The 26,628-nt window shown below is 41.6% G+C and overlaps 1 protein-coding gene across 4 annotated transcripts; it reads right to left on the bottom strand.

Moving 5' to 3' along the window:
* Window positions 1–4,011: 4,011 nt before the first annotated feature.
* On the bottom strand, window positions 4,012–23,744 carry UPF3B (UPF3B regulator of nonsense mediated mRNA decay). Of its 4 annotated transcripts, XM_053581102.1 has the most exons (11): window positions 23,463–23,744; window positions 21,902–22,008; window positions 21,636–21,742; window positions 15,536–15,634; window positions 13,677–13,787; window positions 12,608–12,651; window positions 11,942–12,124; window positions 11,513–11,551; window positions 9,584–9,744; window positions 8,979–9,273; window positions 4,012–5,001 (listed from the first exon to the last, which is right to left on the bottom strand). In XM_053581102.1, the coding sequence occupies exons 1-11, from the start codon at window positions 23,616–23,618 to the stop codon at window positions 4,852–4,854; spliced, it is 1,452 nt and encodes a 483-aa protein (XP_053437077.1). In that variant the 5' UTR covers window positions 23,619–23,744; the 3' UTR covers window positions 4,012–4,851. The 4 variants fall into 4 exon arrangements, with proteins under 4 accessions (XP_053437077.1, XP_053437079.1, XP_053437078.1 ...); XM_053581104.1 differs by lacking the exon at window positions 15,536–15,634 and having other exon boundaries at window positions 23,463–23,743; XM_053581103.1 differs by lacking the exon at window positions 11,513–11,551 and having other exon boundaries at window positions 23,463–23,742.
* Between the last annotated feature and the right edge of the window lie 2,884 nt (window positions 23,745–26,628).

A 26,628-nucleotide genomic window follows, 5' to 3' on the forward strand; every position in this document is an offset into this window, starting at 1 on the left:
TCTCTTGCCATTACCTGGCCATGAGTTCCTCAAGGACAAGGACTTATTTGAGTCCTTGGCCCCAGGGCCTGGCACAGTCAGCAACTGCTGTTTGCTAAATGCATGAGTGGAAGAAATGTAAGAGGGTAGGGTGGGGAAGTATGATTTACTCAGAGCTGGACTAGCAAGGCAAGTAGAACAAAACAGGGAGGTGCTGATACGCAAATAGCCTTGAGATGGCTGGCACCATGTTGGGCAAGGAGACAAATGATGCCAACTTACAGTTCAGGGGCTTTGCTTCGCCTAAGGCCAACTCCTCTAACCTCTACCTTGACTGCTTGGTTTCCTTTTTCTTTGTTTTTTTTTTTTTTTTTTGAGTCAGAGTCTCACTATGTTGCCCTCGGGGTAGAGTACTGTGGTGTCACAGCTCACAGCAACCTCAAACTCTTGGGCGTAAGCGATTCTCTTGCCTCAGCCTCCCAAGTAGCTGGGACTACAAGACCCTGCCCCAACGCCCAGCTATTTTTTGGTTGGAGTTGTGGTTGTTTATAGCAGGCCGGGGCCGGGCTTGAACCCACCTGCCTCAGGTGTATGTGGCTGGCACCCTACTCACTGAGCTATGGGTGCCACGCCCTTTTTTTCATTCTTCCTTTTCTTTCCTTTTTTTGAGACAGAGTCTCACTCTGCTGGCCAGGTTAGAGTGCTATGGTGTCAGCCTAGCTCACAGCAACCTCAAACTCTCGGGTTCAAGTGATCCTCCTGCCTCAGCCTCCTGAGTACTTGGGACTTCAGGTGCCCACCACAACATCCAGCTAACTTTTTCCTATTTTAAAGAAAAATGCCCAGGAAAGCTTCGCCAGAGTCCTTCACTATGATAATGCTCCTGGTTATTCTTGTCAAAAAGAGGGACAGAGACAGTCTCACTAGAGTGAATTCCGTGGCATCAGCCAAACAAAGGCAATTCCTGTGAGAGTTTTGTTTCTTCATCTTAAAAATTATGTCAAGGGCAGTTATTTTTCTTAATAACGTAAAAAAGACTGTATTGACATGGTTAAATTCCCAGGATCCTCAGCTCTTTAGGGATGGACTAAATGGCTGCTTTCATCATTTACAAAAGTGTCCTGGCTCGGTGCCCATACTCAGTGGTTAGGGCGCTGGTCACATACTCCGAGGCAGGTGGGTTTGAACTCCGCCTGGGCCTGCTAAAACAATGACAACTGCAACCAAAAAAATAGCCTGGGCATTGTAGAGGGCGCCTGTAGTCCCAGCTACTTGGGAGGCTGAGGCAAGAGAATCCCTTAAGCCCGAGTTTGAGGTTGCTGTGAGCTGTGACATTACAGCACTCTACTGAGGGTGACATAGCGAGACTCTGTTTCAAACAAAAGTGTCCTGACCTTGGTGAGGCTTACATTGCAAATAAAATTTTTGTCTTTTAATTTCACTTATCCACAAACCTTTCAAAGTCCCCTTTTACTCCCCCCAAAAGTTGTGTATGCTGTTTCCATTCCCAACTCAATTTGGTTTCTACACCCCATTATTCTAGGTTATCAATGATTTGTAAGTCTTTGAATTCCATGGCCTTTTCCAGGCATCATACTTGGCCTTGGATTCCATGGCCTTTTCCAGGCATCATACTTGGCCTTGAATTCCATGGTCTTTTCCAGGCATCATACTTGGCCTTTCAGCAGCAAATCCCTTTTTCTTGAAACTCTTCTCTTGGATTAAAGTAGCATCAATCTTCTGGTTTTTCTACTCCTTCTGTCTTTGTATATACATTTCCTTACCTGTATAGTAACATGAGAGTTTTTCAAGGCTGGGCCCTAGGTGTGCTTCTGTTCTTCACTCTGCCTCTAAAGGACAGACTTTATGCTTATGGCTTCAATGGCCATATAAAAATGGATTAATTCCAAATCCATACCTCCAGTCCAAATCTCATCTCTGAGCTCCAATACCCATTTATCCAACTGTCTCCATCTCCATTTCCCACTTGCCATTCTCCCCTCATTGCAACCTGGTTTCTGTCCTACCAGTTCACTGATAAACTCATTATTGCCAAATTAATACTTCAATTTCGTGTCCTCCTAAACCTCTCTGTGGCATGTAACACTTTTGGACATCCTCCTTTTTTGACATTTTTCTCTACTCATACTTCTTTTTTTGAGACAGAGTCTCACTATGTCAGCCTCAGTAGAGCGCTGTAGCATCACAGCTCACAGCAACCTCAAACTCTTGGGCGTAAGTGATTCTCTTGCCTCAGCCTCCCAAGTAGCTGGGACTACAGGCGTCTCCCACAACACCTGGCTATTTTTTTTTTTTTTTGTAGTTGTCATTGTTGTTTAGCAGGTCCGGGCTGGGTTTGAACCCACCAGCCCCGGTTTATGTGGCTGGTGCCCTAACTGCTAAGCTACAGGCATTGAGCCTCCCTTCTCATATCTTAGTATTTTCTCCTAATTGAGAACCATTTTCTTTTAGTCATCTTCTAGCCTTCTTCTACATGCCTCTTGGGCTACTGGTTTCTAAAAGCTGAAAAAACATAAAGCAGTGACTTATTAAGTAAAGGCAAATTGATGCCGTATTAGGTGGGGCTTGCAGGATGGAAATGAAGCGAATACTCAAGTCAAATCATTTTGATTTTTTTTTTTTTTTTTTTTTTGTAGAGACAGAGTCTCACTGTACCACCCTCAGGTAGAGTGCCATGACGTCACACAGCTCACAGCAACCTCTAACTCTTGGGCTTATGTGATTCTCTTGCCTCAGCCTCCCGAGCAGCTGGGACTACAGGCGCCCACCACAACGCCCGGCTATTTTATTTTTTGTTGCAGTTTGGCCGGGGCTGGGTTTGAACCCGCCACCCTCGGCATATGGGGCCGGCGCCCTACTCACTGAGCCACAGGCACCGCATCATTTTGATTCTTATGAAACAAGAGTAGTGAACCATGGTTTGATTTTCTGTGGTGATCAAAACAAACACCTAACACTAGTAAAGGCAGAAACTAATATTCACCCCTTCTCAAAATTCCCATTAAGTTATTAATTCAAATCAAAAGTTTAATTTCTCTAGGCTGGGTGTGGTGGCTCATGCCACAATCCCAGCACTTTGGGCAGCTGATGTGGGAGGATCCCTTAAGGCCAGGAGTTTGAGACCAGCCTAGGAAACACAGTAAAACCCCATTATCTTTAAAAAAACTCAAGAAAGGCCAGGTGCAATGGATCATGCCTGTAATCTTAGCACTCTGGGGGGCAGAGGCAGGTGGACTGCCTGAGCTCAGGAGTTGAGACCAGCCTGAGCCGGAGTGAGACCCTGTCTCTAAAAATAGCTGGGCGTTGTGGCGGGCACCTGTAGTCCCAGCTACTTGGGAGGCTGTGTAATACCCAGCAAAAAGACCCCTAAAGGCCCCTGACTGTCTCAGCCTGAGTCCCCGCACATCTCAACACTCCCCCCCACAAAATCTGGGAACATGTTTTAGAATAGAATAAGAAAGTTCCCTGAGTTCCCAAAGACTCCTAGCCACAGGTAAAAACAATGGTGAAAACTTACTCAGTTTCCCAAGCTACTGAGTCTCCCAAGAGCTGTCCCAGTGCCAACTGCCACAATGTAACCCCCCTTGAGCCAACTCACTGTAACCTTGCCCCAAGCTACCCCCTGAGCCAGCTAACTGCCACGTTTTGCTTGCTTGCATGGCAACAAAAATAGTATAAAAGTCAGCCTACTCCTCACTTCGGGACCATTTGCCCTTTGGGGCAGCAACCCACCTACGCAGGTGTAATAAATCACCATTTGATTTATACCTGAAGTGGGGTCTTTCTTACAGGTGGCACATGAGTACAACAGCTGACACAAGAGAATCACTTCAACCCAAGAGTTTGAGGTTGCTGTGAGATAAGATACCATGGCACTCAACTGAGGGTGACAAAGTGAGACTGTCTCAAAAACAAACAAACAACAAAAAAAACCCTCAAAAAACCCAAATGTTTAATTTCTCAAAACTAGTAGAATACTTAGTAAAGTTAATAAACACACTTAACTTCATATTCAGTGCAGTTGATATTTATTAACATTAATACAAGACAAATGAAGACTAAAAGTTGCTAATACAAACAGATTTTGGTGCAGTTTCCTTCCTGGAGAGGATATGCACTCAGTTCATGAGACCTAAGATAAAACGAAGACTGGATTGTCAAGAACCAAATGACGACTATATTTTACCTAATAGAAAAAATGCCAAAGGCAAAATGAGATGTTTAAAAATATTCTTTACGGTAAGCTCATATAAGCAAACAGAAAACTACAATTAATCCTAAAACTTTAGGACACTGGATATAGACCTCACATGACTATTTAAATTTCTGCATCAACAAAATTTGTTCTATCCTTCACTGTACTTGTATGACAATGACATGCTTGTTACTTCTACGCTACACAAAGTCAACAGTTACAACCAAGGATGCAATGTAACTAGATCTGAACAAGACTTCCAAGTGACTCTGCTCCACCCAAATTAAGAAAATTCAATCCAGGATTAACATCTTTTGATTGTAGAACCAGCTCTTTTTTTCTCATGTCATAAATATTTAAGCTCTCACTTGACATTTCCTTCCTGTAAATTATAATGCATGTTCTTGCCATCATTTTCTAACATGTTAAAATTAATTTATAGAAGTTGCAAAAACAATGAAATTGTACTTCCAATTCTAAACCTGCAATCAGATTCCTGCTTTAACACAAAACATACTCCTCTGCAGTGTATCCCACCAGCACAGCGACTCCCTTTCTTTCTCTCTATTCCTTTGCCCTGAAGGCATTTCTGGATCGCTTAACACTTGCTCTTTGGCTGCCTAGACAGTCAGGACACCTAAGGCCATTCGGACTTATCACTCTTCTCCTCCTTCTTTTCTATGGCTAATACCACTTTCTTGCTTTTTTTCTATTGCTGAATCTCCAGACTTGGTGCTGTCATCAGGGGGACAGAGTCGATTTCGGCTTCGAGCTCCTGGTTGGTAAAGCTGCATTGCTGGGCGATCCTAAAGTAAAATGAAATGTTAATACAACATTGCTTCTGAGCTTTTTGCATGGGATTTTCAGAGTCACATGTTATATATTAATATATACCAAAACCTAGTCATATAAGACCAAAAATGTGAGGACACAGTACATGCCAACTGCCCACTTCCTATGTTCAAAGAAAAACCCATTTCATAAATATTACTTTATATGCCTAGGGTAAATTTTTGAGGAATCTGATTTTCTTTTTTGTAGAGATAGAGTTTCACCATACCGTCCTCAGGTAGAGTGCCGTGGCATCACACTGCTCACAGCAACCTCCAAGTCCTGGGCTTAGGTGATTCTCTTGCCTCAGCCTCCTGAGTAGCTGGGACTACAGGCGCCCGCCATGATGCCTGGCTATTTTTTTTGTTGCAGTTTGGCCGTGTCTATGGGGCCAGTGCTGTACCCGCTGAGCCACATGCGCCGCCCCTGTCTGATTTTCTTAACCATCTCAAGCTGACCTAATCAGCCTGATTGTTTTTTTACCCAGAAACCACAGTTATTGCCTATAACTCCTCTCCATCAGTAAGTTGACTTTAAGATTCACCATCACATAAGAAAATGTTTAGGAGTAAAAGCAACAATAATAGAGAATGAAAATACTTTTTTTTTTTTTTTTAAGAGACAGAGTCTCACTTTATGGCCCTCGGTAGAGTGCCATGGCATCACAGCTCACAGCAACCTCCAACTCCTGGGCCCAAGCGATTCTCTTGCCTCGGCCTCCCGGGTAGCTGGGACTACAGGCGCCCACCACAAGACCCAACTATTTTTTTTCTTTTTTGGTTGCAGTTCAGCCAGGGCTGGGCTTGAACCCGCTGCCCTCGGTATATGGGGCTGGTGCCTTACCGACTGAGCCACAGGCGCTGCCCAATACCTTTTTTTTTTTTTTTTTTTTTGTAGAGACAGAGTCTCATTTTACTGCCCTCGGTAGAGTGCGGTGGCATCATACGGCTCACAGCAACTTCCAGCTCTTGGGCTTATGTGATTGTCTTGCCTCAGCCTCCCAAGCAGCTGGGACTACAGGCACCCGCCACAACGCCTGCTATTTTTTTGTTGCAGTTTGGCCGGGGCTGGGTTTGAACCCACCACCCTCGGTATATGGGGCCGGCGCCCTACTCACTGAGCCACAGGCGCCGCCCACCTTTTTTTTTTTTTTTGAGACAGAGTCTCACTATGTTTCCCTCAGTAGAGTGCCTTGATGTCACAACTCACAGCAACCTCAAACTCTTCGGTTTAAGTGATTCTCTTGCTTCAGCCTCCCAAGTAGCTGGGACTACAGGCACTCACCACAACGCCTGGCTATTTTTTTGTTGCAGTTGTTATTTTTGTTTGGCTGGCCGGGGCCAGGTTCAAACCCACCAGCCTCGATGCATGTGGCCAGTGCCGTAACCCCTGTGCTACGGGCACTGAACCAAGAGAGTGAAAAAAAAATTGTTTTTTTTTTTTGCAGTTTTTGGCTGGGGCTGGGTTTGAACCTGAACCTGCCACCTCCTGCATATGGGGCCGGCGCCTTACTCCGTTGAGCCACAGACGCGGCCCAAAGGGAATTTTTTCTTTTGGCCGGGGCTGGGTTTGAACCCGCCACCTCTGGCATATGGTGCCAGCGCCCTACTCCTTTGAGCCATAGATGCCGCCCGAGAATGAAAATTCTTTTTTTTTTTTTTTGTAGAGTCAGAGTCTCACTGTACCGTCCTCAGGTAGAGTGCCGTGGCGTCACACAGCTCACAGCAACCTCTAACTCTTGGGCTTACACGATTCTCTTGCCTCAGCCTCCCAAGCAGCTGGGACTACAGGCGAGAATGAAAATTCTTAAGTGGAGATTTCCCTAAAATTATGAGCTCAGACCCCAGGTAAATTGCCAAAAACATAATTTGTTTTCTAAATCAGGTACAACATAATACCTTTGGTAAATAGCGTTTTATATCTCAGATTCCTAATTAAGCCATAATAAATTCATCACGTACCTCTCAGTTCAAGTAATGTGTTTGCTTAATGACAATACAATAACGGAAAACTTAAATATACAGGCTTTAAAAAAAAAAAAAGAATTCTACAAAAGGCTGGGTGTAGTGGCTCATGCCTATAACCCTAGCACTCAGAAAGGCTGAGGCAGTTGGACTGCATGAGCTCAGGAGTTTGAAACCAGCCTGGGCAATAGCGAGATCCCATCTCTACTAAAAAATAGAAAAAAACTAGCCAGGCATGGTGACAGGCACCTGTAGTCCCAGCTACATGGGAGGCTGAGGCAAGAGGATAGCTTGAACCCAAGAGTTCGAGGTTGTTGTGAGCTATGATGTCATAGCACTCTACCCAGCATGACAGAGTAAGATTCTGTCTCAAAAAAAAAAGAATTCAACAAAAAATTACATGAGACTTTCTTACCCTTTCTTCCTGATTCATTAAAGTTGGCCCTAAAACATTATTTGTAATTAAAAATTCCTGCAAAATATTTACATTCAAAGAGAACTTAAGGCGGCAGCCGTAGATCAGTGGGTAGGGTGCCAGCCATATACACCTAGGCTTGTGGGGTCAAACCTGGCCTGGGCCAGCTAAAAACAACAATGACAACTGCAACAAAGAAAATAGCCAGGTGGGCTCGGCGCCCATAGTTCAGCAGCTAGGGTGCCAGCCATATACACCAGAGCTGGCAGGTTCAAATCCAGCCCGGGCCTGCCAAGCAACAATGACAACTACAACCGGGGGAGGGGGGGAAAGGCGGGTATTGTGGTGGGCACCTGTAGTCCTAGCTACTTGGGAGGCTGAGGCAAGAGAATTGCTTAAGCCCAAAGAGTTTGAGGTTTCTGTGAGCTGTGATGCCACAGCTTGAGATTCTGTCTCAAAAAAGAAAAGAAAAGAAAGAGAGAACTTAAGGAGGCATTTCAATTTGTGGCCATTAAAACACAGCAATTTGGAAAATCTGAACACTGGGTAGATAGTATGTTAAGGAATTTTCATTAGTTTTTTTGATGTGAAAATGCTACTTGGATTATGTTAAAAAAAGTCTTTATCTGAAATGCTGATATGATTAAGGAAGAAATTATGTCTCAGATTTGCTTGAAAATAATCCAGTAGGAGGAGGGATAGAATAGAGTACAAAAAGGTTGGCCACAAGCTGATAATTGTTGAAGCTGGATGATGGGTACACAGAGGTTTATCATTACTATTTTCTATTTTCTCTACTTTTATGCATGTATGAAATTTCTACAGTAAGTTAATAAAAGAACCCAGCAAGACTGAAAAAAAAGGTTGCAGATAGTTAAAAGTTCCCCTTTAAAAATCCTACAATAGGCTCAGCGCCTATGGCTCAAACGGCTAAGGCGCCAGCCACATACACCTGAGCTGGTGGGTTTGAATCCAGCCTGGGCCCGCCAAACAATGACAGCTGCAAACAAAAAATAGCTGGGCATTGCAGTAGGTGCCTGTGGTCCCAGACACTTGGGAGGTGGAGGCAGGAGAATCGCTTGAGCCCAGGAGTTGGAGGTTGCTGTGAGCTGTGATGCCATGACACTCTACCCAGGGCGACAGCTTGAGGCTCTGTCTCAAAATAAATAAATAAATAAATAAAAATCCTACAATACACAATGAGCTATCCCTTTCCTTTATACTTGCAGGAAAAGGAAAAAAATCCTCATGAAAATAGACAAGTGTAGGGCGGCGCCTGTGGCTCAGTGAGTAGGGCGCCGGCCCCATATACCGAGGGTGGCGGGTTCAAACCCAGCCCCGGCCAAACTGCAACCAAAAAAAAAAAAAACAAACAAATAGCTGGGCATTGTGGCGGGCATCTGTAGTCCCAGCTACTCGGGAGGCTGAGGCAGGAGAATTACCTAAGCCCAGGAGTTGGAGGTTGCTGTGAGCTGTGTGATGCCACGGCACTCTACCAAGGGCGATAAAATGAAACTCTGTCGCTACAAAAAAAAAAAAAAAGAAAATAGACAAGTGTAACAAAAAGCAGCACCTTATTTCTTATGCGATCTCTCTTAACCACTTCCTCTTTCTTTTCCGTTTTGTCTGAGCTGCCTATTGATTCTGTACTTTCATTCTTCTTTCCTTTATCCCGAAGTGCTTCTCTCTCTTTTTTCATTTCTTCTTCTTTTCTTTTAAAAATCTTCTCTTTCTCATAACGCTCCTTCTGCCTACGGCGCTCTTCTTCTTGCCGCTTCAGCCTCTCTCTTTCTCGAAGTATGCGCTCCTGCTCTCGTTCATAATCCCGTTCTCTCTCCCTGTAGTCTCTGCTACTCTCCTCTTCAAATCTGCATGAAAAATAAATCTGAGACAGAACCCTCAAATATCCATAATCGCAAATGCAGAAACACTGTAATTCTGTCTTGGCCACTGCAATGAGGATGCACTTTTAGGGCAAAGTGAAAATACTGGTGTTTTAAAAAGCAACAAAACTCCCAAACCGTTCACCCAGATTAAGATAATGGAACATTTGAAGCCCTTCCTCCTCAACCCCCTGCCCCAAATAAAACAATTTCTTATTTTAGGTACAAGTCCAGAACACAACAGCAAAACTAGCAAGTAGGTATCAAGTATACCAAAGAGTCCTCAACTACTAACCTCTTTGGCTTTTCATCTTTAAGTTCACTATCAGATCGCTTGGGCAATGTATAACTTTGCCCACTGGCTCTTTCATCATTCAGATTCTCTTTGTCCAATTTCTTGGTTTTTTCTCTTTTGTCCAATTCTTTTTCATCTCCTTTTTCTGGCTTCTTGAGCAGCTTTAAAGAGAATATGTTTATTTTTATTTTGAAAGGTGGTTCACTGTCTTTTCATTGTATCAAAGAAAACAATATACTAAATATTTCAAATTTAGACTATAGAAGACCCCTATCTCCACAGGTATTCTTAAACTTTCAGGTGAACTACTTCTGTATAAGAGCAATAATTTACTAAAAGGATGCTATTAATGGGAAAGTGTTACGCACTCAAATGAAGTGGTTTAATCACTTTATGGCAATGGGATCAAGACTCCTTTGGCTTTCAATGGGTTAACCTTTAAATGAACCAATGGACACTTCCAAGTATGCTTCTGTAGCAAACCAGCATGTCAATCTAACTTGAAGGAAAATATCCCACAAATTTAAAATACTAGGCAGATCATTACTGTTGGACTGCTTTTACGTAGTACCTGGAATGACAAATACCAAATACCTTCACCACCAAAGGAGAGATCTCCCATTGCAAGAATAATTCTGCCTTCAGCCTGAGAATAACATACTTATGATGGTAGAATTATACTACCATTAAAGATGAATAGCAAGATTTGGCATTTGATTAAAAGAAGAAGTTATAGAAGTTCCACCCCTACTGAGTAGGAACTCTATACTCAATGACACATATCTTTATATATGTCTGAAAATGTCAGTTTTTCACATCACTGCTATAAATCTCTCTAGACCAAGTGTTGGATAGTTAGAGAGATTCTTAGGCAAAACAGAATTTCAAATCTCAGAGTGAAGGTATTATAAAAGGTTCATCTCAGGGTGAAGGCATTAATACAAAGTCACCAAGCAAAAGGCAAAGCACCATAAGACTCAAGCATGAAGCATGTCAGCACACAGACAGCCACTGCAAATGGCCAATCCAAACTGCACACTAAGAAGGAACCAGTGTGAAGCAAGATACCATGTGCAGGTTTCATTGGAAGTGTTCTTATTTCTCTAATGAACATCTTTATTAGAGGCCAAGATGTTCATTACTCTAGTAAGAACATTAATGAGTATCTCTAGCATGGCTGGCTCTACCTTCTGCCTTGCTGAATGTTAGGAATAGCAAGTCAAGTCACTCATGGCATGGTGGACAGAAAGACTGCTTGAAGGTATTAAGATGAGAAATTCCACTCGTCCCCAAACCCCTTTCTCCAATAAGCTCTGTAGAGACTCAGTAAACTCTAGCCACATAAACTGCTGAGTTTTCAGCAGTTTATGTGGCTCATGAGACCCTGCCACCATCTCTGTAAGATTTTCTCTCACTTTCTCTGAAGTTCACTGGAGCATGGGCTGCCCAAGCCATGCCCTCATAAAGGAAGCAGCAAGATTGGGATCTTTCTATAGGTTTTCCACTTCCTACGTGCAATGCATTAATCAGAATCTGCTGCTCACAAACTCCCAGTTGGATTCAAGACAACATGGGAGTCACGTAAGAGGGAAAGGCACATAATGCAGGATATATATTCCTAGTCCTCCCACAAGGCAGCCAGTTATGACAGTCATATAAGATGAGAAAGAGCTATATAAACATGGTTGTCCTTTGGCCATAGGTCATTGAAGCTTCTGGGTACACAGAAGAGCATCAGGAAGTCATCTGAGATTCCTTTTAAAGTAGTGGAATTTAAAACAGCTCAGCTTTTAAGAAGACCCAAGTCAGTCTGAAGGGGTTTTCAATAGGTAACACTACCACCACCACCACCACCAAAAAGACTTATTAGCTAAGACCTGTGTGTGTTACATGATACTAGGTGCTCTGTATCATGTACTGGGTCCTTACATTTTTCTGATTCACAGCTTGTAACAGAAACCTGTGTACCTGAAGACAGTGGAAAACAAACAGATGAGGCATTATGAAGAAAAAGCTGAATAAAACCCATAATTCATGCCAGCCAGCCCTAAGCCCTCATTTACTACGAATTAAGAGAACAATAACCCCCAAATTGAACATTTTCAATGATTAAAAATGACAGATTTGTGTTGAAGAAATGATAACATAAACTACTCAATCTCTTTAAATTATCTTAAATTTAAAAAAATAATAGTATTACAGGAAAGACTATTAATGGCTCATTTCTTCACTCCCCCCCACAAAAGGACAAAAACAAAACAAAAAACTCATTTACACTAACACAAGATGCATGCATATTTAAAGATCAGGCACGTGCAATTTTCAGCAACATGCAGTCTATTTCAGTTACTTTTATACCTTAATCTTTGGTTCATCCTTTATTTTTTCCCTTTCTGGAACTCTGTCAATCTTCTTTAGCTTTTCTATATCTTTCCTTTTCCGTTTCTCTTCTTCTTTCCATTTTCTCCTCTCTTCTTCTCTTTGTCTTTTTCTTTCAATTTCTCGCCTCCTTCTTTCTTCTCTCTTTTCTTCTCTCATTCTCTAGAAAGAGACACCAACAGAAGCTTTCAAATAAGATAATCATCACTAAAACCTAATCAATCCCAAAAATATGGTGGGCACCCACTGAACTGGATCATCTTTCCTTCCCACATTCCACAAAGTGGCATTCTACCTCCTTAACCCCAGCTCACCCAGAAAATGACAGAGAATGAAGATCAGGACCTGCTAATATCAAAGTTTCCTATTGCTGCCTTGCTATATTTCTAGATGCTTTCAGAACATTAAGAGAGTTTCTCTGGGATAAGCTAAGGATTCTCTGGGTTTGCAGAGTAAACGAACCCTGGTCCATCAAACAGAGTAAAGAAGAGAACTGGAGAGTGAGATCAATGGGCCAAATATTTAAAGAATGATGGTGAAAACACAGCTATTTCTCCTATAGAACCCCAATGCTCTTAAAATGTTTATAAGATATGAACCAATGAAATTAAAGTATTGAGAGAACTATAAAAACAAAAGATTTACCTGCTTGTTTTTCAGGAAGCTCAAAAGTGGGGTTGTCTTTTTAGCTACATAAATGTAAAGAGATTATTAATAATAATACTTATCAATCCCTAGAAAGGATTCCATCTTCTGACATTCATTGCCATCCACCCAAGGTGGGAAAACTTTACCCCTTAAACAGAAAGCTCATAACTGGATTATCAGAAAGAAGTGTTACAGCATTCCCATTTCAAAAATGTAGGTTTAAAATACTTTTTTATAAGTGAAGAAATTCAAATTAATAAATAAAATAAAAACATTTTTTAAAAGAGCAAATTCCTCGTTGGTGAAAATTAAGTACAAAGGACATTCTTTTGTTTTACTGACATGGGTATAAATGTGTTCAACTGGAAAGAAATTGGGGGAAGGAAAAAAAAAGAAATTAGGGGAAGGGACTAAAAAGAACATATAATCCTTCTGACTCCATAATTCTGCTTCTGGGAATTTATTCTACGGAAGTTACCAGAAATGGGCTTATACTATGCATCCATTAATAAAGGTTTAGAATTCATTTTTCAACATTCTGAACCATGTTACTAGCCTTGTAGCCATCTTTGTGAACACATACGTATACTTCCTTAGGATAAATTCCTAGGAATGAAAATCCTGGGTCAAAGATTATGCTCATGTTTAGAGCTACTGATAGAGTAGACTTTCTCAAGAGGTTTTCAATTTTGTAGTAACTAATTTCAGTTTTTTGGTATTTTCAAGTCAAACTCTTTTTAGGAATATTAATTTATTACTAAGAAAAACCAACTGATTTTCATAGGTGTACCATTATATAAATGTCCATTATTAGTCTTCAAACTTTTTATATTTATAATACAGTTGTGTGACACAAAATAGGTCAGAGAAGTTTTCCTATCTTATCAATGCATCTTATAATCTTGTGAGGCACCTATTATCATCTATGTTTTACAAGTAGGAGAAATAATCTCAGAGAAGCTAGTTACTTCCCCAATGTCACACAGCTAGCAAGTGATAGAAGTGGGAGACAAACTTAGGTATTGTGATAAAAAAGCTGTTGCCCTCATTCCTTATGCCCACTTACCTATTAGTTCTCTATTTTTTGCTTCTATTTCCTCTAGCAGTGTCTCTGGAGTAGATGTCATCTTCTCATTATCTGTGGCATAACTTTCCAAAAATTTTCTATATTCTGGATCTAAATCATCATTCAAGGAAACAGAAAACATAGCAGACTTTAAACAAAAAAAGGAGATATTATCTAGGATACTTATTTATCAAAATAACTTTCTATTTCATGGAATATTGATTTAAAAAAAAGCATACCTACAAGAGAGACTATTTAGGGCTTAAAGGGTCACTTACATTCATAACTCCTATTCCCATACTCACTAAGAGAGTCTGATTTAACAGGAGATCAGGAAAAGTGAGACACTTCACATTATAATGGAACTACCAGGGTGTTACATACTTTGCTTTTAAAAGTCACTGCTCCTGGGTGGCCTGTGACTCAGTGGCTAGGGCGCCGGCCCCATATACCGAGACTGGTGGGTTGAAACCTGGCCACGGCCAAACTGCAACAAAAAAATAGCCGGGCATTGTGGCGGGTGCCTGTAGTCCCAGCTACTCGGGGGGCTGAGGCAAGAGAATCGCCTAAACCCAGGAATTGGAGGTTGCTGTGAGCTGTGTGATGCCACAGCACTCTACTGAGGGCGATAAAGTGAGACTTTGTCTCTACCAAAAAAAAAAAAAAAAGTCACTGTTCCTGTTAACCCAGAGTCATATTTATGGGAGCTGTGGAATCTTAACAGAAATGTTATGTATAGTAATAAGCAATTCCTGAATGGGTATACTTCACTTTAAATAAACTCAACACATGAAAATCAGGTATTCCAAAAACATAAATTGGGGGGAAATCCTATTCGTGGCACTAGAAATGATGGTAATTCCTGGAGTTCTCTTCCCTCTGACACCAGAAAGAGTAATATGTCTGAGTTATTATGTTCTTTGCTTCTATGCAGGGTTGACTATTGTCACTTAATCTAGTCTTCCAGATCTAAATCTGTGATATAATAAGTAGCTGTGTTGTTGCTGTGTTTGCTGTTTTCTTTATATAAAATACCTATAATAGTAACAAATGGTGGAAATTAAACTGATGATTCTAAAATATCAGTCCAATATAAAATATTGGAACTAAGTCCTTACGCAACATAACAAGAGTTATGTTATAGTTATCCAATGTAACATTACAGAGATCTCAAAATCTGGAGCTGGTATACCTTAAATAGCAATTATTTTAGTTTTTCACTTCCTTTATTTCTGTTCAACTTAATTACTATGTGTGTAAGTAACTCCATATTTGGACCTAAAAAATATACCAGGACTTTTTATATTTGTAATACAGTTGTGTGACACAAAATAGGTCAGAGAAGTTTTCCTATCTTATCAATGCATCTCATAATCTTGTGAGGCACCTATTATCATCTATGTTTTACAGTAGGAGAAATAATCTCAGAGAAGCTAGTTACTTCCCCAAGGTCACACAGCTAGCAAGTGATAGAAGTGGGAGACAGACCACTTCAGCTACTTTATATGAAGTTACTTGGATATGGAAATTTTTCCATCACACCTCCAACCTTCTTCTTCACAAAGATAATAGAAATTAAAGTCAAATATTCATATAATTGGTAAAAGGCATTAAAGAACAGTTGTTATTCAGTAGTGGAGGAATGAAATGCCACTAGCCAAAGCTATCAGAAATTCTCTGTAGGAAACTCACTTCTATTTTAACAAACAAGCAAAGCTTCCATTAGCGACTAACATTTCTCATTAACTTTTATTCTATATTTTCCTAATTTAAAACACTGGCGTCTAATTTACTCTCACAAAGGTATTTTTTGGAAAACTCCATGGCAATAGCATTATATAACTAGAGCTATACTGTACCATCATCGATAGTCCCAACTTTGGTATCTCTTTTCTTAGTCTTCTTTTTTGCAGCTTTTTGAAAAGGTGCAAATTCTACTATAGCAGGATATTCCTGACCTGTTCAGAAAAAAAATAACCACACTTGCTATAATAACGAAATGTCAAAAGTGGACACAAGGGAATCAACTCACTGCTTTCTAGGCCTCCTCTGATGGCTATCATCTGAAGAGGGTCTCCCAAAGGGCATAAAGCATACTAGCACAAGTATAATGAACATACTATGAAGGGAACCCAAAATTCACACTGATAACATAATGAAAAGATATAGCCTGGAAGTAAATATTTGTTTAAACTCAACTTCTAAAATGTAATATTGTTCATGCTTTAAAAAGGGCTTGTTGGGTGGCACCTGTGGCTCAGTGAGTAGGGAACTGGCCCCATATACCGAGGGTGGCGGGCTCGAACCTGGCCCCGGCCAAACTGCAACAAAAAATAGCCAGGCATTGTGGCAGGCTGAGGCAAGAGAATCACCTAAGGCCAGGAGTTGAAGGTTGCCGTGAACTGTGATGCCACAGTACTCTACTGAGGGTGATAAAGTGAGACTCTTGTCTCTTAAAAAAAAAAAAAAGTAAAATGCGATATTGTAATATGTGAAAAAAGACCCTGCAAACTAAATTTCATTTAAAAATATTATAAATCTGGGTGGCGCCTGTGGCTCAAGGAGTAGGGCGCCAGCCCCATATGCCAAGGGTGGTGGGTTCAAACCCAGCCCCGGCCAAAAAAAAAAGGAATAAAAATATTATAAATCTTTAGAACAGTCAAATCTATAGACAGAAAGCCAATGAGTGACTGCCTGTACAGAGTTGGGGGGTGGCAGTAGTGTGAAAAATGAGGAGGGACAACTAATGGGTAGGGCTTCTCTCTGAGGTGATGAATATGTTCTAAATTTAGATTGTGGTGATGGTTACACAATTCTGTGAATATACGAGAAACCACCAAAATGTACACTTCAAAAAGGTGAATTTTTAAGGCATGTGAATTATAGAAAGCTGCTATTTAAGAAAAGCCTAACTATGTGAGCTGATGGATGTGTTAATCAACTTGATTGTATTTCACAATGTAGACGTGTCAAATTATCACAATGTACAATTTAAATATATATACAATTTGTCCATTATACCTCAATAAAACTGGGGAAAAAACTTAGCAGTAGTAAAAAAAAAAAAATACACCAAGACATTAAAAGCACAGGCAACAAAAGTAAAAATGGAGGGGGTAGATATCAAGTTAATTTTTTTTACCACAATAAAGTAAAAAAGAAATAATTGGCGGAGCATGGTAGTTCATGCCTGTAAATCCTAGCACCTTGGGAGGCTGAGGCAGGAAGATGGCTTGAAGCCAGGAGTTTGAGATCAGCCTGAGCACCATAGTGAGACTCCTATAAAATTTTTAAAAATCTGGGCGGCGCCTGTGGCTCAAAGGAGTAGGGCGCCGGCCCCATATACTGGAGGTGGCGGGTTCAAACCCAGCCCCAGCCAAAAACTGCAAAAAAAAAAAAAATTAAAAATCATGTTGGGCCCAGCATTTTGGGAGGCTGAGATGGGAAGATCCCTCGAGGCCAGGAGTTTGAGAACAGTCTAAGCAACACAGTGAGACTATGTCTCTTCAACAAATAGAAAAATTATCTGGGCATGGTAGCATGCACCTATAGTCCCAGGAACTTGGGATGCTGAAGCAGGATGCCTGCTTGAGCCTAGTGAGCTATGATGACACACCACTACATAAGAACAAGACCCTGTCTCAAGAAAATCTTTTCCTCTAAAAGACCCCCAGAAAATTAACAAGTATTGGCAAGGATGTGGACAAGTCGGATGTTCACATTATTGCTGGTAGGAATGTATTAATAAAATGGTACAGCTGCTATGGAAAACAGCATGGCAATTCTTCAAAAAATTAGACATAGAATTATCATATAACCCTAGAAATTCTATTTCTTGGTATGTGCCCAAAAGAAATGAAAGCAGGGACCTGAATATGTGTTTGTACACCCAAGTTCATAGCAGTTTTATTCACAATAGACAAGAGTGGAAATAAACCAACTGTCCTCTGACATTAGATGAATGGATAAACCAAATGTGGGACATATACAAAGGAATACCAGCCTTAAAAATGAAGGAAATTCTGACACATGCTACAGCATGGATAAATCTTGAAGACATTATGCTAAGTGAAATAAGCCAGTCACAAAAAGACTGTATGATTCCACATATGACATATCTAGAGTAGTCAAACTCAGAGACAGAAGTGTACTAGTAGTTGCCAGGGTGTAAGGGAGAGTTGGAAACATGGAGTTGTTATTTAACGGTCATAAAGTTTTAATTTGGAAGATGAAAAACTTGTTAAGATTGGTTGCACAACAATCTGAATAAATTGTGACACTAATAAATTACTTGTAGATTTTGTCTATTTTACCACATTTAAAAAAAAGGGAATGTGGTAATACATGCTATAACCTGGATAAACCTTGAAAACATGCTAAATAACAGCATCTGGTCACAAAAGGCCACATATTACACAATTCCATTTATTTGAAATGTCAAGCAGAGGGAAATCCATAGATACAGAAAGTACACTAGTGGTTGCCGGGGCCTCGGGGAAGGGAGAACAGGAGACAACTACTAATAGATGTGGGTTTCTTTTTGGAGTGATTAAAACATTCTGGAATTAGTGATAGCTGTACAACTTTGTGAATACTAAAAACCACTGAATTTCACGTTTTAGAGGGCTAATTTTATCACATGTGAGTTATAGTTCAATAGGAAAACCTCAAGTGACTACTGGGAAAAAAATAAAACACCACTTCCCTGCCATAGACCACAACCATACAAGATAAAAATCCAATCCTTAGGTCACTGGCATATAGACACAATAAAATGACTTGACAAAAAGGTAATGCACAGTAGTCATGGTCAAAACATGATTTTTGAAGACCTAGTAAATGCAGAATGAGATTAGCTTCAAAACTGTGGAATAAACCAGACTGAAGCAAAGGGAAAAGATAGGCTAGAAAAACAGAAGTGAGGCCAAACTACGGAGGACCCTGACTACCAGGCTATGGAGTTTGAACTTTTCTTCACGAGTGTTAACTTAAGTCATTATTTTCAAAAAGATTAATTTTATGGCACTATAATAGACTGAATTATACAGAAATAGAAAAAAAATTAAAAATCTGTCAATTTAGATACGTGGTTGTCTAAACTTAGGTTACGTCCATTTCTTAGACGTAAAGTGTGAAAATACTAGTACCTGTAGGTGAACAAGACATTACAAAACAGGCTGGGTGCCCGTAGCTCAGAGGTTAGGGCACCAGCCACGTGCTCTGGGGCTGGTGGGTTAGAAGCCAGCCTGGGCCTGCTAAACAACAACAACAACAAAAAAAACATAGCCAGGAGTTGTGGCAGGCACCTATAGTCCCAGTTACTAGGGAGGCTGAGGCAAGAGAATCATTTTAGCCCAAGAGTTTGAGGTTGCTGTGAGCTGTGACACCACAGCACTCTACCAAGGGTGACAAAGTGAGATTCTATCTCAATATTAAAAAAAAAACCACATTACAAAACAATAAACTGACAGGTTTCATCAAAGGAAAAAAAAAGTAAACACAACTTAGACTTCCAGGCTAAATAATTAGGAAACCAATGCTATCTGTCTGCTGGAATAAGAAAGATGAATTAGAGGCCAGGCACAGTGGTGCATGCCTTCAATCTTAGCACTTTAGGAGGCCAGTATTTCAAGACCAGCCTGAGAAACATAGTGAGACTTCACATCTACAAAATATATAAAAAAATAGCTGTGTGTGGTGGCATATACCTAGCTACTTGGGAAGCTGAGGCAGAAGATCATTTGAGCCCAGGAATTCAAGGCTGCAGTGAGGTATGATCATGCCACTGCACTCCAGCCTGGGCAACAGAATGCTATCTTAAGGCTCAGCGTCTGTAGCTCAAGAGGCTAAGGCGCCAGCCACATACACCACAGCTGGCAAGTTCAAATCCAGCCTGGGCCTGCCAAACAATGACAACTACAACCAAAAAACAGCCAGGCGTTGTGGCGGGTGCCCGTAGTCCCAGCTACTTGGGAGGCTGAGGCAAGAGAATCGCTTAAGCCCAGGAGTTGGAGGTTGCTGTGACCTGTGATGCTATATCACTCTACCCAGGGTGACAGCTTGAGGCTCTGTCTCCAAAAAAAAGAAAAAAAGGAAAGAAATTCTGTCTTAATAGCTGGGCGTTGTGGCGGGCGCCTGTAGTCCCAGCTACTCGGGAGGCTGAGGCAAGAGAATTGCTTAAGCCCAGGAGTTGGAGGTTGCTGTGAGCTGTGTGATGCCACAGCACTCTACCGAGGGCCATAAAGTGAGATTCTGTCTTAAAAAAAAAAAAAAAAAAAAACAGGACGGTGCCTGTGGCTCAAAGGAGTAGGGCGCCAGCCCATATGCTGGTGGTGGCGGGTTCAAACCCAGCCCCAGCCAAAAACTGCAAAAAAAACAAACAAACAAAAAAAAAAAACAAAACAACTGATTTGGGTGGCACCTGTGGCTCAGTGAGTAGGGCGATGGCCCCATACACCAAGGGTGGTGGGTTCAAACCTAGCCCCGGCCAAATTGCAACAAAAAAAATAGTCGGGCATCCTGGCGGGCACCTGTAATCCCAGCTCCTCCGGAGGCTGAGGCAAGAGAATCACCTAAACCCAAGGATTTAGAGGTTGCTGTGAGCTGTGACAGCACAGCACTCTACTGAGGGTTAATAAGTGAAACTCTGTCCCAAAAATAAATAAATAAATAAATAAACAAAAACAAACACAGTCTAGAGTGAAGAAATAGCTAGTTTGGGGTGATGAATGAAAGCTGGGCAAATAGTGGCAATTTTTTAATTTTTACTGACATATTCCCTGACAAATATTTAATCTTTAACAACTTTGAATATTGAAAAAAAAAAAAAAGAAAACCTAAACAGGAAGATACACTATTTACCTATCAATGCAATCCCAAAAGAAAAGTGGTACATGGCAGCTTAGATGTTGTCTGGCTACATGTTTCAAGCAGCAGATAATAAACTGAAAGAGAGTTATGGCAGAAATCTGTCTTCCCTATAGACTAGACCTTTCTGGATATAAAATGAAAGACCATCAAGTTCAATGTTTTAATTATATACAACTCTCGTGAGAATGTTAACCAGCATTCCAACAGTTTTCAACTGTTGGCTAAAAGGATTTGAATTAAAGAATTAAATAAATGTTGCTCCTTGAAGCAAGATGAGAAGTAAATATTTAAAACATGTCAAACAAGTTTAAAGAGTCATTTGTCAGTCCTGCTGATGAAATGATACAGTCACAATAGCAGGTCTAATACAGAGCAAAAAAATTGTAACATGAGAAGATTAGCAATTTTATTCAGTTGATCAAATTAAAGAAACAACAAATTAACAAAAATAATCAGGGCTGTTAAAAGTCTAATGTCTTGGCTTAGCACCTATAGCTCAAGTGGCTAGGGAGCCAGGCCACATACAGCAGAGCTGGCGGGTTCAAATCCAACCCCGGCCTGCCAAACAACAATGACAACTACAACCAAAAAATAGCCGGGCGTTGTGGTGAGCGCCTGTAGTCCCAGCTACTTGGGAGGCTGAGGCAAGAGAATCGCTTAAGCCCAGGAGTTGGAGGTTGCTGTGAGCTGTGACGCCACAGAACTCTACCCAGGGCAACAGCTTGAGACTCTGTCTCAAAAAAAAAAAGAAATTACAAGGGTACATGTGAAACTTACTAAATGTAGAATATAAATGTCTTAACACAATAACTAAGAAAATGCCAGGAAGGCTATGTTAAGCAGTGTGATGAAAATATTTCAAATTGTACATAAAACCAGCGCATGGCACCCCATGATTGCATTAATATAGACAGCTATGATTTAATAAAAAAGTCTGTCTATTTGTAAAACTGTAATAAGTGTATCAAATGTGTAAAATTCTTTAAATGATATATATGTTATCACCCAAGAAACTCTGCGATGTGCATATTGTCTTAAACATAGAAATGACAAAGAAACTCCCCTTCTAGTTTAGTTACAAGGACTCACCTTTATTGTCAAGGAATACATAACCATCAAAGCGATCCCTGAACAAAATAATGTCTTCTTGGTTTCTAAAGTTGATGTATGCTCTGGCATACATATGAGGATACAGACTGCAGAGAGGAAAAGCAATTATGTAAATGTGCTTGCAGGTGTCTGGCTGAATTACAAATATGCATATATTAAAGACAGGATCAAACATCAAATGAAAAACAAGATAAAAGGAATGGAAAAAACATTTTATCCCTCCCCTCTTTTTTCTTTTCTTTTACCTAGTATCATTAGAAAAAAACTCAAAATAATCATGTTCAGGCATAGGTTGGAGATGTTCCTGAAGCTGCTCCTTGGTCAAAGTGGGAGGTAATCTTCGAATTACCACCTTAAGAAATGAATACGTAAAATAAAATTAGTACAAATCAATTTTTTGCTATACCTCAAAGAATCACAGTTCCTAAAGAAAGATGACTTATAAAAGCCCAGTAGAAAACATTCTTCTACCACCCAATGCTCACAATTAGTGGAATACATTAGAAAAGTGGTTTTTAAAAACTCTTGGAAATGAAAACTGCCTGGAGCAAGGAAAATCTCAAGTTTTGCCCTCAAGCCTGTAGTTTATCAGGTTTGCCTGTCATTTTCTATCACCTATTTTTCAACATATCTAGTGGCAAGAAATTAGTAGGCCAAACCTGTTCTTTGTGAGCTGCCAGGAAATCTTGATTTAGTATTCTCTCCCCGTCATCCAACATAGTCTAAAACAAAATCCTTGCCCCATTTAAAGAATTCAAAATTCTAAAAAAGGGGAGAAAATTACCCACTGCCCTCAAAATAGAATGCTCAGGACCTCACCCCCCCCCAAAAAAAAACATTTAAGTCTCCTTGTGCTCTCCCTCAACTTCCCTCCATGAATATTCTTTTTTTTTTTTTTTTTTTAGAGACAAAGTCTCATTTTATCGCTCTCGGTAGAGTGCCGTGGCGTCACACGGGTCACAGCAACCTCCAACTCCTGGGCTTAGGCGATTGTCTTGCCTCAGCCTCCCAAGTAGCTGGGACTACAGGCGCCCGCCACAACGCCCGGCTATTTTTTCGTTGCAGTTTGGCTGGGGCTGGGTTTGAACCCGCCACCCTCGGCACCTGGGGCCGGCGCCCTACTCACTGAGCCACAGGCGCCGCCTCTTTTTTTTTTTTTTTTTTTTTTTGAGACAGTCTCACTTTGTCGCCCTGGGTAGAGTTCTCTGACGTCCTAGCTCACAGTAACCTCAAACTCTTGGGCTCAAGCAATTCTCTTGCCTCAGCCTCCCAAGTAGCTGGGACTACAGGCGCCCGCCACAACGCCCCTCTTTTTTTAGAGATGGGGTCTGGGTCTTGCTCCAGCTGGTTTCAGAACTCCTGAGCTCGGGCAATCCACCCGCCTCGGCCTCTCAAAGTGCTAGGATTACAAACGTTAGCCACCGCGCTCGGCCTCATGAATATTCTTAATACAAACTACTCTCATCCCTGATGCCCCTTTCGCTATTTAATAATTCTCACCAATTAAACTGGTAATTCCTTATTATTTATACCGTTGATCCCCCTCCCATTACCATCTCACAGCTCTGACCCTAAACTCTTCTCTTCTAGGAAACCCCACCTTTTTCTCACCCCTACCCTATGGCTGGGCTGGAAGGAGATCACCCAATTTCGGGCGAGTGGATGAAACAGGGCGATGAAGTTTTCATTCAGGTGAAAAGATAAAAGGGAAACCTGGGAGAGGAAGAGGACAGCCCCATTCCCAGCCATCCTCCGCGAGCTGCGGACCCGTCCCGCCCTCTCTGGGGCCAACAGCCGGCTGGGCACCTTGCTCAGAGCCTCTTTCTTCTCCTTGTTTCGATCCTGCTTATCTTCTCCTTTGGCGCTGTCCCCTGAGGTCCCACTGCCGCTGCATGAGGCCCCCGGGGGCGTTAACAGGGTTACTCGTTTCTCCTTAGGCCTGTGCTCCTTCTCTTCCTTCATGGCCACGGTTCCTCACAGCGATTGCTCGGCCTAAACGCCTTGACGCCGGGCACCTAAGGCCGGGCAGCGCGCACTGAAGCTCCTCCTCCAATAAATGCCCCTAGTGATAAGCCGGTCCCGCGTTCCATTGGGCCCCGACACGATCTCGCGAGACTTCAGGGTGCCCGACCTGCTGTGTGGAAAGGTTTAAATACCTGGTCTTCGCTTCCCGCCTGCCGAATCCCGGCGCTGCCCAATCCCCTTGCGGCCCAGGGTCCCTCCGGGCCCGCTCCTTTGCGAGTCATTAGCAACTCTGCCATCTTGATTAGAAACGAATCTGTCACGGACTGCAAGTCCCAGCATCCAAAGCAGCGACCAGCTTCTGGCGAGGCGATGTGGAGCCACAGATACCTCAGGGTCCCTGTTTGTAGTAAATTGGAACCTTTCAATTTGAAAGCTGAGCGTTTTTCACGTCGAGGGATAGGTTCTGCGGCCTGTTCTTTCATAGATACTTATAATCGATTTCCAAGATACTGGTATTTAAAGTAATAATATGAACAAAGTGTGGGAGATTTGCTTTCATCACCTTTTTAAAATAAAGATTCCCTCCTGCGTATTGACACCCCACAGGGAGGGGGTAAAAAAATAAAATCCAATTTGATTTTACTGGGATCACCCACCACCCCACTTTTAACAAGGGCAATTATACACTATAATAACCCGAACTGGAATCAATCCAAATGTTTGTCAATAGACTAATGAATAAACACAACGTGGTACATCCACAGAATGAAATTATACTTACCAATAAAAATGAACTACTGATATATCTACCAATATGAATGAGTCTAGGAATGATTACGTTCCGTGAAAATACACACAAATAGAGTCATTGCATGAAATTCTAGGAAAGGTAAAACTATAGTGATAAAAAGCAGATCTGGCAGGGTGGGGCAGGAGATTGGCTGCAGAGGGGCTCCAGGGAACTTTCTGGAGTGATGAAAATGTTCTTTAGGCCAAGCAGGGCAGCTCACGCCTGTAATCCTAGCACTGTGCTGGAAGGCTAGGCAGAGGATTGCTTTAGCTCAGGAGTTTGAGTCCAGCCTGAGTATGAGCCAGACTTGTCTCTACTAAAAACAGAAAAACTATGGGGCATGGTGACATTTGCCTGTAATCCCAGCTATTGGGGAGACTGAGGCAGGAGGATCACTGGAGCCCAGGAGTTTGAGGTTGCTGTGATCTAGGCTGACACCACGGCACTCTAGCGTGGGCAACAGAGTGAGACTCTTATCTTGAAAAACAAAATGTTTTTTTATTAAGATTGTGGATGTGGTTGCATAAATGCACACATTTGTTTAAACTCATTGAATTGTACACTTAAAGTTTTATTTCATGTAAATTATACCTTAATAAAGTTTGGCCCCACAAAATTTTAAAAATATTGCCCAAGATGAGAGGGCATTTGCATCACATCAAATCTAAGATATCGTTGAATTAAGACCACCATTATTTTATATGTTAAGAAAGAAGAAAAATGCTGCCAATTGAACTATGGCACACCATCATTTTTTTTTTTTTTTTTAGGCTAGTCAAGTGAAGCAGTGGTAATAGGGAAGGAACAAAGGAATCTGTAACTGGTTATGATCAATTAGTTGTAAACAACACTGCACTCAGACAAGCCCATACCATAAATCTTAAGATGTGTCCTGATTTCAGAGTGTTTAAATGTAAAAAAAAAAATGCCTTAGATTCAATTGAACATGTTATTTCTGTATTATATGCAATGAAGGAAAAAGAGTAGAGAAATGGGGCGGCGCCTGTGGCTCAGTGGGTAAGGCGCCAGCTCCATATACCGAGGGTGGTGGGTTCAAACCCAGCCCCGGCCAAATTGCAACAACAACAACAAAAAAAAAATAGCTGGGTGTTGTGGTGGGCGCCTGTAATCCCAGCTGCCTGGGAGGCTGAGGCAAGAGAGTCGCCTAAGTCCAAGGATTTGGAGGTTTCTGTGAGCTGTGACAGACCCCACAGCACTCTACGGAGGGTTAATAAGTGAAACTCTGTCTCAAAAAAAAAAAAAAAAGAGTAGAGAAATGGAAGAGAAGAGAAAATGATAAGCTAGAGAGATACGCAGAGACCCCCTAGAAGGCAGGAACCAAATGAAGGATGCAATGGGAACCCAAGGCAGAAAGCTGGCTTAGGGCCAAGGCCCCTCTTTGATGACATCTGGAATGTATTACCCAGACCCTATACTTAAATTTTCTCACCCCAATTACCCAGTTCATGCTTGAACTCCTAATTCCTGTTGTATGGACTGTTTCCCTGTATTTTGGATCTGTTACTCTTGCCATCAGTACCTCCTTGTTCTTATAAGCCTAGTGTAAATATCTGCCTCTTGGCCTACTGCTTAGCTCTGCATATACTTACATCTTAGTAGATATATGTTTCCATTTTGGAGTGCTCACTAGCTTTAAGCCAACAGTGATTTGTCATTCGCCAGAGTTGGGTGTCCTAGGGCTCAGTTCTTTATTTTTTTTTTGTGTGTGTGTTTTTTTTTGGCCGGGGCTGGGTTTGAACCTGCCACCTCCGGCATATGGGACCGGCGCCCTACTCACTGAGCCACAGGCGCCGCTCAGGGCTCAGTTCTTAAACCTCTTTTACACTAGTTTTTTTTTCGTTTAGAGACAGAGTCTCATTTTGTTGCCCTTGGTAGAGTGCTGTGGCATCACAGCTCACAGCAACCTCCAGCTCTTGGGCTTAGGCAATTCTCTTGCCTCAACCTCCGGAGTAGCTGGGACTACAGGCGCCCGCCACAATGCCCAACTATTTTTTTCTGTTGCTGTTTGGCGAGAGCTGGGTTTGAACCCTCCATCCTCGGTAAATGGGGCCAGCGCCCTGCTCACTGAGCCACAGGCACCACCCTACACTAGTTTGTTAATCTCATTCTTTTGGCTTTTGTTTTTTCTGAAAACTCCAATTTTTTTTTTTTATCTCCAGCCCATCCCTCTGTCCTGAATTCCAGACTCATATATCC

Source organism: Nycticebus coucang, chromosome X (genome assembly GCF_027406575.1).
Source record: "Nycticebus coucang isolate mNycCou1 chromosome X, mNycCou1.pri, whole genome shotgun sequence".
Lineage (NCBI taxonomy): Eukaryota > Metazoa > Chordata > Mammalia > Primates > Lorisidae > Nycticebus > Nycticebus coucang.